Source organism: Bos taurus, chromosome 3, assembly GCF_002263795.3.
Source record: "Bos taurus isolate L1 Dominette 01449 registration number 42190680 breed Hereford chromosome 3, ARS-UCD2.0, whole genome shotgun sequence".
Classification (NCBI taxonomy): Eukaryota; Metazoa; Chordata; class Mammalia; order Artiodactyla; family Bovidae; genus Bos; species Bos taurus.
The window spans coordinates 81,011,685-81,025,705 of NC_037330.1; the positions used below are offsets into that span (position 1 = coordinate 81,011,685).

Here is a 14,021-nt window from a genome sequence, read left to right on the forward strand (position 1 = left end):
GTCTTGTTTCCTTAACATATGCCTTATCAGCTCTGCCACAGCTGAAGTGATTCCAAATTGCTTTATGACACACTTGGATTTTCTCCTGCTAATAATTTCTCCTTCCTGCCCATGACTGGCAGGCTTCTTCCACACTGCAGTAATGTGGAACAGCTAATTATCTACCAATCCACCTTGCTATTCCACACTTGGCAACTTTTATCTGCACAGGACAGCTGCACTCTCCCGTTTGAAGTGAAATGTCAGTCTCTGCTAATGCAACAAGACTTACATCACTAATGATGTCTCCACACTTTGAAGAAACAACTCAAAGCCTAATTAAAAATTCAGATTCATTCTCACTGGCTTGCTGATTTTCCCTGTCCTTCCACCAGGGCCTTGGAGTATCTTTTAAAATACTTGATGCAAAAATAAAATTGAAAAAAAAAAATATCCAAGGGGAATCCAGAAAAAAAGAAAAAGTGCTGGAGTCTTGGGCTTTGACCTAGTCTTTAAAATAATTGTTATGGTTGGAACAGAATCAGGATGTTATCATGTACAACAGATAAGAATTTCCTCCACTGGCTTCTCTACGACAATGACAACAAAGCACAGTATTTCCAGGGAAATGTGGACCCGAAGCTGCTTCTCAGTTGACCCACACTGGTATTTGGGTATCAGAACTGTTGTAATGGTAATTAACTTAGAAATCATGGGACTATGTAAATCTGCAGTAGGGGAAAACTTCTTTTGAATTCAGAATGAAGAGGGGGAAGGTAAAGAGGCTTTCAAATGACATTTATTCTGTTTCATTATCCAATCAAATAAACAAACCCTCGAAAGTAATTGTACTATTACAATTTTCACAAAAAGAAAGAGCTTCATACTTCTAATAACTAGGGAGAGAGACGCAGTCCTGAAATTCAGTTCTAAAATAGCACTCTTTCTGAAAATTACAGGTAGAATTTCATTCTGAAGATTTTATATAAATACAAAAAATAAATAAAATCACAAAAGTTGTTCTTCCCTAAAGTTTTCTTCTTATGCTTTACCTTTTTAATTAAAAAAAAAAAAAAAAGACTTTGGTTTGTACAGGTTCATAATTATAACCAGTTATTGATTACTTAAATTTGCTGTTTTAAAAATAGCTAACATCACTGTGGAGTCAGAATTTTGTATTTCTTCAATGGCTCACTGACTTCTAAGTATTTAAATAAAAGCTTAAAAAAAAAAAGTCATCTGTCAAATGAGACTATCAGTTATAAGTTCTCAATCATCAAAGAACTAAGCCAAAATATTTTTTCTTTTCAAAAGAAGAAATTAAAATAAAGCTTCTTGATTAAATCAAGTTTCCTTTCCATTTTAAAGCAAACATCTCTTGGGAAATGAAGCTCCCATGGGATAAGTACTGTGAAAAATGTCCAAAAGTAAGAATCCTAAAAAGTCAAGACCTGAATTCAAGGTCTATCATGTACTACTGGCGTGACCTCTAGAGAGCCACCGCCCACTGGGCCTCTGTTTCTCACCTATAAAATGAGGGGTAGGGGAGGTCTGACTTTCCCTCTGGTCCTTCTAGTTCTCATACACTTCATCAGTGGATCAGGGAGCAAAGACAGGCTCAGGGCAGGCCTGCTGAGCCTGGGTTTGTACAGCCCCTCAGGGCAGGCCACAGGCCACAGTGGGAGGCCAGCCAGCCCGTTTGCAGGTCAGAGGCAGGGAGACTGCAAAGTAGGCTCTCAAGAAACTGGACTGGGGGAAGGAGAGCCTAGGTACAGAGCAGGCCTTGGGGCTGCTGGTTGCTAAGCATTTAGCTAAAACCTAAATGACTTCAGTTGAGCTTTCTAGACAGCAAGCTCCTCATTTCTCCAGGTTTCTAGTTCATCTCCCCCAGAGCACATCCCCTCCAAAGACAAGACTCATGCACAGAAAGTAGCTAGTTCGCAACTCAAACACTACGAAGGCTTGGCCAGTCATATAGAAACTAAAGGGGAAAACCTACTTGAGAATGTGAGCAATGGGGCCACATGACCTGAGCCATAATCTAGCCTGGCTCAAACTCCTCCCCAGACTGTCCAATCACCTAGGGCAGCCTGTTCCTCTCTCAAGCCAGTGTAAACTGGGCATTTTGTTGTTACCTGCCATATATCTCACCGCCATGAAGGATCCAAGGATTCCACTACCCAACCTGTATGCTTCTCTGAACTCTTCCTGTGCCCTTTCTTCCCCCTAGCTCTCTAAGCTCCAAACCTTAAGGCCATCTTTCCATTCTCTGAAGAGCCATCACAAAAGAGTCTTCTGGGAACCCCACCCTCTGACTAACCAATTCCTATTCATTCTTCTTTTCCTGGAAGACCTTCCAGAAGCTTCCTCCACTTCTAAGCAGGTTAATATCCCTGACATACTTTCTCCAAGCATCTGGAACCTCCTTTTTCATACCATTTCATTGCCTTGGAAATTAACTGATGGATATCTCAGAATGAACATGGTGCCTGGCACCAAATAAACATTTAATGACTGTTTAAGTAATTATGATGACAGGAAGCTCATCTCCTACAACAACCCGACTTAAACTCTATTCTCTGAGAAAGCTGTCCCTTTTCTATTATACAGAAACTTACTTCCCCAGAATCTTTACACACAATCACTGACTTTACCTCCTAGAGCTCACTGAATAATTCTAACCCAGACACTGCAAATTGGTGGCCTCTGGCCTGATCCAGACAGCTGGCAGGTTTGGTTTGGCCCACACAGTGTTTTGTTTTGTTAATCTGAATTAGTTGCCAACATTTTAAGAATTGAGAGATTTTGTTGAAAACCCAGAGACCCAGCTTCTCCTGAAAACCAGAGTCAAGTGGCAACACTGGCCCCACACTGCCACATGGCAGCAATTGGCAGAGCTGGGTAGCACCTGCTTTGCAGCCCTGGCATGTGCCCTCCCTTTCCAACAACCAACACCATGCCCTACTGATCTATACCTGGCTTGCCTCACTCTGCCTAACTGAACCCTGGAAATGTTAGAGTTAGCAACCCCGGGGTGGGCATGGATCTTGATCCCATATTTCAGCATTTTTTTCTACACTGCCTTGGCCCATTCAAATTAGTTTAGCTTCTCTGATAAAACATGAGCTCTAGGAGGGAAAGCACTGGACATTCTATACTTTCCCCTCCACTCTCCTGGCCTCAGATTCTACACTACCATCTGCTGACAAACTCATCAGAAGATAATTATGTCCACAGTCAGTCTTTTCTCTTCAGCCTCCTGCCTTTCCTTACAGTTTATTTTGCTTTGTTCCTTTCTCCATCCTGCCTTCCATCTCTGAAATAGGGAGAAAGCAGGAGTGAGAAGACACGGCTCAGACTGTAAGCTGGCCACTAAGAAAACACAGAAACTCACAGCCTCGTGGGGAAAGCCAGGCATGAAAATGAGGGCCAGATGGCACGTGCCCAGGAGAAAAAAGGGGTCCTAGAGGAGCTTCCCAAAAGAATCTTAGGTGTTACATCTGGAAGGCAAAGGAGGCTGCTGGACAAAGGTACCAGCTATTTTGTAAAGGGCTAGGGAATGCACGGGAGAAGGCAATGACACCCCACTCCAGTACTCTTGCCTGGAAAATCCCATGGACGGAGGAGCCTGGTGGGCTGCAGTCTATGGGGTCGCACAGAGTTGGACATGACTGAAGCGACTTAGCAGCAGCAGGGAATGCACAATGGCTCAGTGGGAAAAGAATCCACCTGCAATGCAGGAAACCAGGGTTCAATCCCTGGGTGAAGATGATCCCCTGGAGAAGGAAATAGCAACCCACTCCAGTGTCCTCACCTGGGAAATTCCATGGACAGAGAAGCCTGGCAGGCTGTAGGCCATGTCATGACCGAGAAACTACACCACCACCACACGGCAATCATTTTGCTCAGGCATGTCCTAAAAAATTTTAAGTATATACCCTCTAAAATATTTGTATTGATGGACTGCAAATTCTATATACTAGTATATCAATATATTATGCCTATTATAAAACATTAACATAGAAATTAAATAAGAATGTAATAAAAATGTTACAGATAGAATCATGGGATACCTGGAATTTCCTTCAAAATAATCAGGAGGGCGGGAAAGAGCAGGTAGAGGCAGAGATGAAACCAGCCTGACCACAAGTAGATAGCTTGTTTAAGCTGGGTAAGAGATACAGGAATATTTTTATGCTCTTCGCTTTACTTCTATATATTTTTTCAAATCCTTGTATTAAAAAAAGCTTAAAAGTAAATAAGGGAATTCCCTGCTGATCCAGTGGTTAAGATTTCATGCCTCCACTGCAGGGAGCCTTTTCACTTCCATGCATTGGAGAAGGAAATGGCAACCCATTCCAGTGTTCTTGCCTGGAGAATCCCAGGGACAGGGGAGCCTGGTGGGCTTCCGTCTATGGGGTCGCACAGAGTCAGACATGACTGAATCGACTTAGCAGCAGCAGCAGCAACTTCAGAGAGCATGGGTTTGATCCCGCATGCTGTGTGGTGTAGCCAAAAAAAAAAAAAGTAAATAAAAATGACTCTAATTGGCAGGTCTAATACTTTCTTCATAAATCTTAAATGATGGTTTTGCATCACATCCATGAGGTCGGTGCACCACACTTTGGTAATCCCTGGGCCAGAGGACTGACTATACTGAAATCTGCAGGTTCTAAAGCTTAGATTTCAGTTTCATTCCGGCTCTGGAGCTGCAAAATTTTTGTTGGCTTCCAGGTTCTGTGCCCTGGCACTAAACATGCTGTCCATGTTTATTTCTGTTTACTGATTGTTCCTACATTAGACTGTGTGCTAAAAGAGGTTCCCCCTCCCCCCATTAACCAAATGAAGCTCAAAGGTAATTTAATAATATGCTGGAAGTGACAGAGTTAATAACTAGTAGAGTCAAAACTGGTGCCCTTTATATTTTGACCTCCAATATACTTTTACTCCAGGTTGAAGCAGATTCAAAACAAATCCCATTGCACTTAATACCAAACTTCCAGAGTTCTCCAAGGTTCCTGTTGGCTCATCCACTTAAGCTCAAGGAAGGAACTCTTCAAGCAGCAACCAGAAATAGCACCAAGTTATAAAGTGTGAAACCATCCCCTTACCCTCCCCCACACCCCTCCAGATTTAAGTACAACTGGCAGGAAAAAGCTAAGCAGCTAAGACAGGTATTAGTGGAGAGGAAGGGGAGGAAGTACTGATTCTAAGCACACTGGGGAGAGTCCCTCAGAAGTGATTCAACATGTGTTTCTTTGCACTCATTCTTACCAAGTTCAATTCATCCACCAATGGTCAATTTTGTTCTACTCCAAATGAGCAATCTCAGAAGAAAACAAGGCTGCAGCTTTCCCATTAGGGCTTATACTACACACAGGGCATAGAATCAAACAACATTATTTGCATTTTTTTCCATTCCTAAAATATTCTCAATTGCCTAAGTACATATTCAAATCATCCTAAAACATACCATTCTTGGTATGATTGACATGACTAGGGGGCAAATGCCAACCTTATCTAAACATCACTGTAAATCAGCATGAAGTTATAGTAGGGCCACCAGGGTGTTGATGTGAAATAACCACAGAAGCTCTAGGTGTGAGGGCCAGAGAAATAAGACATGGGGCCATATGCAGAGGTACAGAGTTACAGTCACCCCCACTAATCAAGAATTAAAGACATAGCAACTCCCTTGTCCAGTACCACCAAGGGGCCTTAGAAATGTCTGAAGAACTGCTTATTTGGTTCCCCTTAGTGTCTGAGGCTGCTGATGCTTTCAGGACTGCCCTCTGTGTGTGGCAGATCACTTAAAAGGCTGCAGGAGGAGTAGTCAACTTCATGACCTCATCAGATAATCTTGGCAGCCCTCCGCTGTACTTCCATAATGCCCTGTTCCTCGCTGCAGCATGGTACTAGCCCACTACTTCTCCGCCCCTCACTAAACACTTCCTTTTGTATCTGTCTGCATCATCAGTTGAGAGCTTCAGGGCACAGACAAGATCTTATTTACCTTCTATCCCCAGCTTAAAGTCAAAGTGAAGTCACTCAGTGGTGTCTGACTCTTTGCGATCCCATGGACTGTAGCCCACCAGGCTCCTCTGTCCATGGGATTCTCCAGGCAAGAATACTGGAGTGGGTTGCCATTTCCTTCTCCAGGGGATCTTCCCAACCCAGGGATTGAACCCGGGTCTCTGCATTGCAGGCAGACACTTTAACCTCTGAGCCACCAGGGAAGCCCTATCCCTAGCTTAAGCCCAACCCAAAGTCCTTCATAGAATAGAAGTCTCCCCCAAAGTTTGTTGAATGTATGCAAATATGGACAGTGAACTTAATGCTTTCCTAGGGCATACAAAGTCGGCCTCCCCTTTCACTTTCAGCTGCAGCCACTATTTACAACACTGCTCTATATTTTCAGTCAACACCTCACCAATGCTGAGCTTATCAGTTCTGTCCTGGCTGCCTCCTTTCCTTCCATTTGAAGTGAAGCTCCTCAGATTGTACTTCTGGCATTTGTTCTGCCCCTATTGGAAGGATTCTCCCCACCCATCCCCCTGCTGGTGTGTCTGCCAAGTTCACAGTGACTATGCCCAGCTCAGCAGAGCTGAGTTAGAATTAACATCAAGGCGGGCAACCTGGCTATGTGCCAGGTCCTTGCTGTTAGGAAGCCTGTATTGTCATATAATGTTAAATGGGCCTTATAAGTGCCTGGTGAAATGGCTCCCAGAGCCAGATATGCCTTCTAACAAGCAGGCATTGTTGCTTAACTGTTTTACCTGTGCAACCTTACCTCCACCTCCAAATTGTAAACTCCTTAAGGGGCTGTGCTGAAGTATCTCCTTTTAAATCCACCAAACACTCAGCTAGCATAGTGCTCTGTGCCTAGTCAGCTTCTAAGGAAATCTCTTTGCTGAAGAACAACCACATCTGTCAACAGTTCCCAGTCCCAGCTCCACATCAACAGGTGCTTTCACATGGACTATTTTCATTAAGTCCACAGAGCAGATCTCCAGGAAGAATCATCACTGCCACCTTTACAGACAAAGATCACCTAACTTCTAAAGTGGCAGAGCTGGAACCCAGGTTTCCAATATGGAAACTTTCCATTCCATGATGCTCCTTCATTCAATAAAAAAAAAAAAAAAAACTTTTTGCATGAATGAAAAAGCAGAAACAAGGCTCCCTGAACACAGCCATTCTCTGCTCCCTAGATCTCAATGTCCATGGTTTCACTCCACCAGACCCCTGAGGAGATGATGATTAGGTTTTTGACTTTTACCCATGATGTATGAGGCCTGCTGCCAGGGGGGCAGTATTCAGTGGCAACTTTCCCAAGGCACTGGCAAAATTAGTTGGTGCAAATCATTTAGAGAATTTTTTTTTTTTAACTTTGTCCATTACTAAAAAGGAACCACAACAAAAAACCATGAGCAGGCAGCTACCATGAGAAAAACCTTTCCAAGGAAATCTTTAAGCTAGGCTGCTTTTCAAACTTTCTTTATCAGCCAGCACAAAAACTATGCCACAGGAAACTACAGTGCTGAAAGAAGTTCTGGGTTTTGTTTTTGTAAAATTCTTCCTTGTGCCTGTCTTGTGAGAGGTGACAACAGGCCTCCCCCTTGGAAGCGGCTTTGCAATTTCTCCAAATTAAAAACGGTCTTTGGAGAATTTCAGCAGCAGTGACGTAAAAGTCTGGAAATGGGTTTTTAATTCATAAATGAACCTACACAAAGTTTCTTGTCAAAGAAGATGCCGCCGTGAAAAGTCTGCACTGTACTTGATATGCCAAGGTCAAGTGAAAAGAGTCGATCCCTTAATTGAGAGAGGACATTCTTTTCCTGCAAAGGTAGAATACCTCTCTCCAACTCCTTCATATCTTTGGATGGAACTTTGACCCCACTCACCTTAACACCCACATGAGGCTACCTGTCTTAGAGCAACAGATTGGCTATAATATCCAACATGTCACAAGGAGTGATTATATTATCTGCTCTTTAGACAGCTAAACGCACATAATTTCAGACCCACTGAACAAATCCCAGAGGTTTACAGAGGAAAATTTGAGGCTTGCAACCTTGTTTTAAGGGCAATAAATGTAACCTGCTTTAGATTTTATTTTACAAACATCTGTCCCCCACCCCCCCCCAAAAAACAAGCTGGCAGTCTAACAAAACTGAAAAGAGATTTCCCCCAATTTTCCCAGAAGGAGGCAAGTGGCAGATCAATGTACAGCTCAAGAAGAAGAATTTAAATACAGTATGTGCTGCTCCTTTTAAAAAGGGAGAGAAGCCACTTCACATTTTGCCAGACAAAACCCTGTCCCCAGGAGGCCAGCTTCCACAATGAGGTTGCAAAGGTGTTAGAAAGAGGCCAGTTGGAGGAGATAAAGGGCCATTTGGGCACAAACCCCCCACTGATCAGAGCTTTTTTTTCTTCTTCTTCTTCTAAAGTGTCTCCCTTTCAACAGGGAAGCCTTTTAAAACTACATTTGTTTTGGATCCCTACCTGAAAGACAATGTGTTGGGATCCGATTTCACCTTTTGTCAAGGATTGGGTGAGAAACAGTAAAACTGCTGTCAGCATCTTAGAAAAAGCTAGTCCTTCACTTATATGGTGGTGGTGGTGGGAGACCCGAAGGTCCCCTGTCCAGCCCTAGTGATGGGATGAAGGTGACAAATGGCTGCCAATCTTAAGATCACTGTCCAAAACTGTAATGTATTAAATTTCTTTATTAAAAGAGGGTCTCTATGCAAAAACACAATTGTTTGTCCTCTGAATTGAAACATTCATCAGTGGAAAAAGAAATCCTAGTTTTTCCCTAACATTTTAGTTCATTTCCTCTAAAAGTTACTTGACTCCTGAGAACTCTGTCAGCAATCATCAAAAATCAGAACATGCATATGGAAAAAATTATAACAATGTGAACCGAAAAGATCTGCGTAGAAAAGTTCAATGTTGTATCTTAAAAGTTTGCCTACTCTTATGCAAATGAAGAAAAATCGGACTCTACTGCACTTCAGGGCTGGTGTCTGCACATAAACACAATTATCTTTCAGGCAAACCATCCACTCCTAAAACAAAACAAACCACCCAATAGTCTTTCACTACAGCGGTAAAGGTCGGTGGAATTGACTTTAGGAAAACTGTATCATCCTTGGAGGAGACTGGTGGTGGTTAGGGCGGGAGGGTAAAGAAAAAAAAAAATCAGAAACCGGAATCCCAAGTGACTTCTACCTCTCCCGATGGGAGGTAGAAGGGTGGTCACAGTAGAATCGAAATCAGAAACCTCTTCCGAGAACAGGTTCCTGGAAACTTCGCTCTTTCGTAAACCACATGCATCACATTATTCGAATACGGAAGAGAAGGAGGTTACTTTACAGAAAAATGTTACAGCAAATATTTCAGATTCGGAATGTCAGTTCAACCTCTCCTAATCGAGTGGGCCTTTCCGGCCAAAGAGGTTAAAATAACGGGATAGAATCTCCAGGTGGTTGCTGTTTAGCAATTTTTTTTTTTTTTTTTTTTACTGCTGTTGGTACTGTTGGTTATTAGTAACATCTTCACGATTCCTTACTGGCCTCGGGCAATATTTCTTTAGCACCACCACCACCACCCCCTCCCCGGGAGGACGGACCTGGTAAACAATTTAGAGAAATGGGAACCTTATTCCCTGTGCTTGCTTTTTCCTCCACCCCATACCAAAAGGCATACACAAAACAAAACAAAAACATTCGGACAGCGCGCAACCAACAGCGGAAAGCAACAAAAAATGTCCCCCACACAGCACGAGTCGGGGATCTACCAAGAGTCTATGAGGCCGGCCCCTCCCCCAAGGCACCCGGGCTGGGAGAGGGAGAGCGGAGTTCACTCCCCGGACGCTCTCAGCGGGCCCAGGTGGCCCTGGAGCAGCTGCGCACGCGGCGGTGACGGCCCTCCGGGCGCCCATTCGTGCGCCTCTGTCGGGGGGACCCGAAGAGCTGATCAAGGGGGTACAGACTGGAAGCCTCGGAAAACCGTCCGAGCCAGGCGGGACCGTCAGCCCTGGGATGGATACACAAAGAGGGAAAAGGGGAGTTTGTAGGGGTGGCGGCGGGGTTTAAAAAAAAAAAAGTGCGGGGGAAATTGGTGCAAATTAGGAAAGGAGGCGCGAAGGAACCTGAGAATCCTCGCCGAGATAATAGAGCTGTGCTCGGGGAGGGGCATGGGAAATGGGTCCTGTGCAAAGGGCAGGGGCTTCTGCACAGGAGAAAGAGAAGGGGACCCAAGAACTTGGAAGGAGTTGGTGTGTAGTTAGAGGATCCACGCAGAGGCCAGAGGTGTCCGGGGCAAAGGGTGCTCTGTGCATGCGGGCGAGGTCGGTGCTCGGTTAAAGTGACCTGTACTGGGGATGGGACCCGGCTCTGAGCAAAGGAGCGAGGCGGGATGTGCCTGGCAAGCTCCCGGGCACAAGGGGTGGGGGTGGGGGGGACCCTTACCTGCATAGTGACGACCCCCAGCTCTTCCGCCGCCAGCCTCCGCATCTGGCTCGCCAGCACTTGAGCCTCGTCCAGGATAGAGAATTCGGCGTCGGCCCCGGCCCCCAGCAGCCAGCCCACGGCCAGGCAGAGCAGCCAGAGGGGCGGCCGCCGCGCCTGGATCCGTCCAAGCGAGCCCCGACTCCCGCGGGCCAGGGCGGCTGCCCCTGCCGCCTCCTCTTCCTCCGGCTCTCGGGTCATGCCGCCTCCCCCGACTCCCCGCCGACGGGCTCCAGGAGCCGGGAAGCGGGGAGGTAGCCCCGGGAGGTGCGCCCAGGGCCCGCTCGGCGCACCCCGCAAAACTTTCTCGCCCTTCTGCAGCAGCTTCTAGGCGCCCCGGCAGCTCCTAAACTTAGGGGGGCGCCCAGTTACGGGGCGGGAGCGCGGGCGGCCACCATCGCGGGATCCGGCGGCCGCGGCAGGAGAGGAAGCAACCGCCCCAGCAGTGTCCCGGACCCCGGCGCCGGCGCTGCCCCCGCGAGGCGGCGGGCTACTGCGAGAGCTGCGGCGTCCGCACCCGGTGCGTGGCCGCTGGGCTCACAAGCCGAGCCGCGGAGCTTTCGCTTCCCGCGGGTCCCAGCGGAGAGAGGCGGCGGCGAAGGCGGGCGGCTGCAGCCTGGGAGGAGGAGCGGCGATCGGGCTTGGTAGGCTGGGGCAGCCACCCAAGCGAGCAGGGAGAGGTTTAAAAAAAAAAAAAAAAAGCTGAAAGAAAGAAAGAAAGCCAGCGGCGGGGGAAAGGGAGGTGTCTGGTGCCACCACGCTGCGCTCCGGCTCCGTGCACTTCCCGGCCCGGCAGCCGCCGCGGCTGCGGTGATTTATGGAAGCGGGGAGAGAGGCGGGGACATTCCCCCGGTCGCCCCTCCTCTCTCTGCCCGGCTCCCGCCTCAGAACCGGCCCCTGGAGACGCTGCGGGCCCGAGAACAGGCTCTCGGCTCGGGTACCAGACCTGCACGGGGTGGGGTCCCTGGAACCTTCTGGTTGCCGGGGACAGTTATCCACCCCAGCTCTCACCACCTCTGCCCCCGCGAAGGGACTCCGGGATCCCACCATCGAAAGTCCCTTTAAGTTCTAGGACGCTGGCTTTCTGCCTGGCAGAGATTTGTGAAGGACGGGACTGCCATTTGTGGGTCCACTGCTCCCCTTCGGTGTTACCAGTAACAATAGCTAGCATTTGTTAGATCAACGGATTCCTTTTTGTTTTTAACCAACTACTATGTGCCCGGCCCAGTGCTCTGGGGTTTGTATACATTATCCTTTAATCCTCACCACATCCCTGTGAGGTATGTATCTTTATCCCCAAATTTTAGGTAACAAAGACTGAGGCTTAGAGAGGTGGAATAAATTGCCGAAGGTCACCCAGGGGATAAGAGGCAAATCCAGACTTTAAGCAGTCGGAGACTATTGCTCTTAAATAGGACGTAGTTCTTTCTGTCTCTTTTTGGAAATGAACCATCTGATCTCATCAAAAGCAAAAAACAAAACAAAACCCCAAAAATTACTGAGCTGGAATTCACTCCAGACATCTATTCTCTGCAGCGGGGGAAGGGAATTTCCTTCCTTCCTGCCTACTCCTGACTCCCGGCTTAGGCTGTCTGAGAAATCACCTGTTGGAAGCACCTGAAACATATAGATGAGGGTGGGGTGGGGGTGGGAGCGGGAGGGGGGGGGGGTGGTAAGGCCACCATTCTTCCAAGCCAGGTTCCTGCTTGTAGGTTCCTAGAGTCCAGAGTCATGCCTGAGAAGGTGAAGGCTGTCTAGCAGAGGCCTTAGCAGAACCAGAACCTGGATTTGGTGCTCTCTTCACTTTACAGCAAAACCTTCTGTTTTACTTGTTCACGGTATTGTATTAAAAACGCAAGCTTTCCCTGGCCCATATTACCTCAAGATTCTTTTTCGGTTCTGAGTTCCCCCATCAGTGCTTCTCTGCTATACTCTATATTTTCATTTGTGACACTCTCCATTCTATCTGCCCTTGAGAGGCACACAGGCTTCTTGGAACAATGTCACTTATTATGTCCAATGCTTGTTTTACATAACGCTTCCTGGAAGTAAGGTAAGCTTCTTGAAGGCAGGGGCCAATCCACTTCTCCATCATTCACACTTAGCTCAGTACCAAGCACAAAGTACAAAGTAAGTACACAAAGTAAGTAAAAATGATTCTTGAATTAATGATGGGATTAAAACAAATCCATCTATTGTCTTCCATCTCCAGAATTGAATTGACACTTGGTATCAATATTGTCACCCTGCTTATTTAACTTCTATGCAGAGTATAGAAACGCTGGGCTTTCTCTATGCAGAGAAACGCTGGGCTGGAAGAAGCACAAGCTGGAATCAAGATTGCCAGGAGAAATATCAATAACCTCAGATATGCAGATGACACCACCCTTATGGCAGAAAGTGAAGAGGAACTCAAAAGCCTCTTGATGAAAGTGAAAGTGGAGAGTGAAAAAATTGGCTTAAAGCTCAACATTCAGAAAACGAAGATCACAGCATCTGGTCCCATCACTTCATGGGAAATAGATGGGGAAACAGTGGAAACAGTGTCAGACTTTATCTTTTTGGGCTCCAAAATCACTGCAGATGGTGACTGCAGCCATGAAATTAAAAGACGCTTACTCCTTGGAAGGAAAGTTATGACCAACCTAGATAGCATATTCAAAAGCAGAGACATTACTTTGCCAACAAAGGTCCATCTAGTCAAGGCTATGGTTTTTCCAGTGGTCATGTATGGATGCGAGAGTTGGACTGTGAAGAAGGCTGAGCGCCAAAGAATTGATGCTTTTGAACTGTGGTGTTGGAGAAGACTCTGGAGAGTCCCTTGGACTGCAAGGAGATCCAACCAGTCCATTCTGAAGGAGATCAGCCCTGGGATTTCTTTGGAAGGAATGATGCTAAAGCTGAAACTCCAGTACTTTGGCCACCTCATGCGAAGAGTTGACTCATTGGAAAAGACTCTGATGCTGGGAGGGATTGGGGGCAGGAGGAGAAGGGGACGACAGAGGATGAGATGGCTGGATGGCATCACTGACTCGATGGCCGTGAGTCTGAGTGAACTCCGGGAGATGGTGATGGACAAGGAGGCCTGGCGTGCTGTGATTCATTGGGTTGCAAAGAGTTGGACACGACTGAGCGACTGAACTGAACTGATCAAGAAGATCCTATAACTGGTTTTTTTATTGTTACACCATGACATATGATAATCAGTGATACAAAACATATTCATCCCTGTGGTAAGTGGAAGATGAAAAAAAAGAAAACAAAAATGATAAATGACAGCTAGCATTAATTTTCAGAGAAGGCAATGGCACCCCACTCCAGTACTCTTGCCTGGAAAATCCCATGGACGGAGGAGCCTGGTAGGCTGCAGTCCATGGGGTCGCTAAGAGTCCGACACAACTGAGCGACTTCACTTTCACTTTTCACTTTCATGCATTGGAGAAGGAAATGGCAACCCACTCCATTGTTCTTGCCTGGAGAATCCCAGGGACAGGGGAGCCTGGTGGGCTGCCGTCTATGGGGTCGCAC

The 14,021-nt window shown here is 46.5% G+C and overlaps 1 protein-coding gene across 1 annotated transcript in view; it reads right to left on the reverse strand.

Annotated features, from left to right (window-relative positions):
- Positions 1-11,284, reverse strand: part of CACHD1 (cache domain containing 1) — a 234,779-nt gene extending 223,495 nt beyond the window's left edge. Inside the window, exon 1 of the mRNA XM_002686328.6 lies at positions 10,455-11,284. Coding sequence (XP_002686374.3) covers positions 10,455-10,694 — 240 coding nt within the window. The 5' untranslated portion in view covers positions 10,695-11,284. The remainder of the gene's footprint in view (positions 1-10,454) is intronic.
- Positions 11,285-14,021: the final 2,737 nt, after the last annotated feature.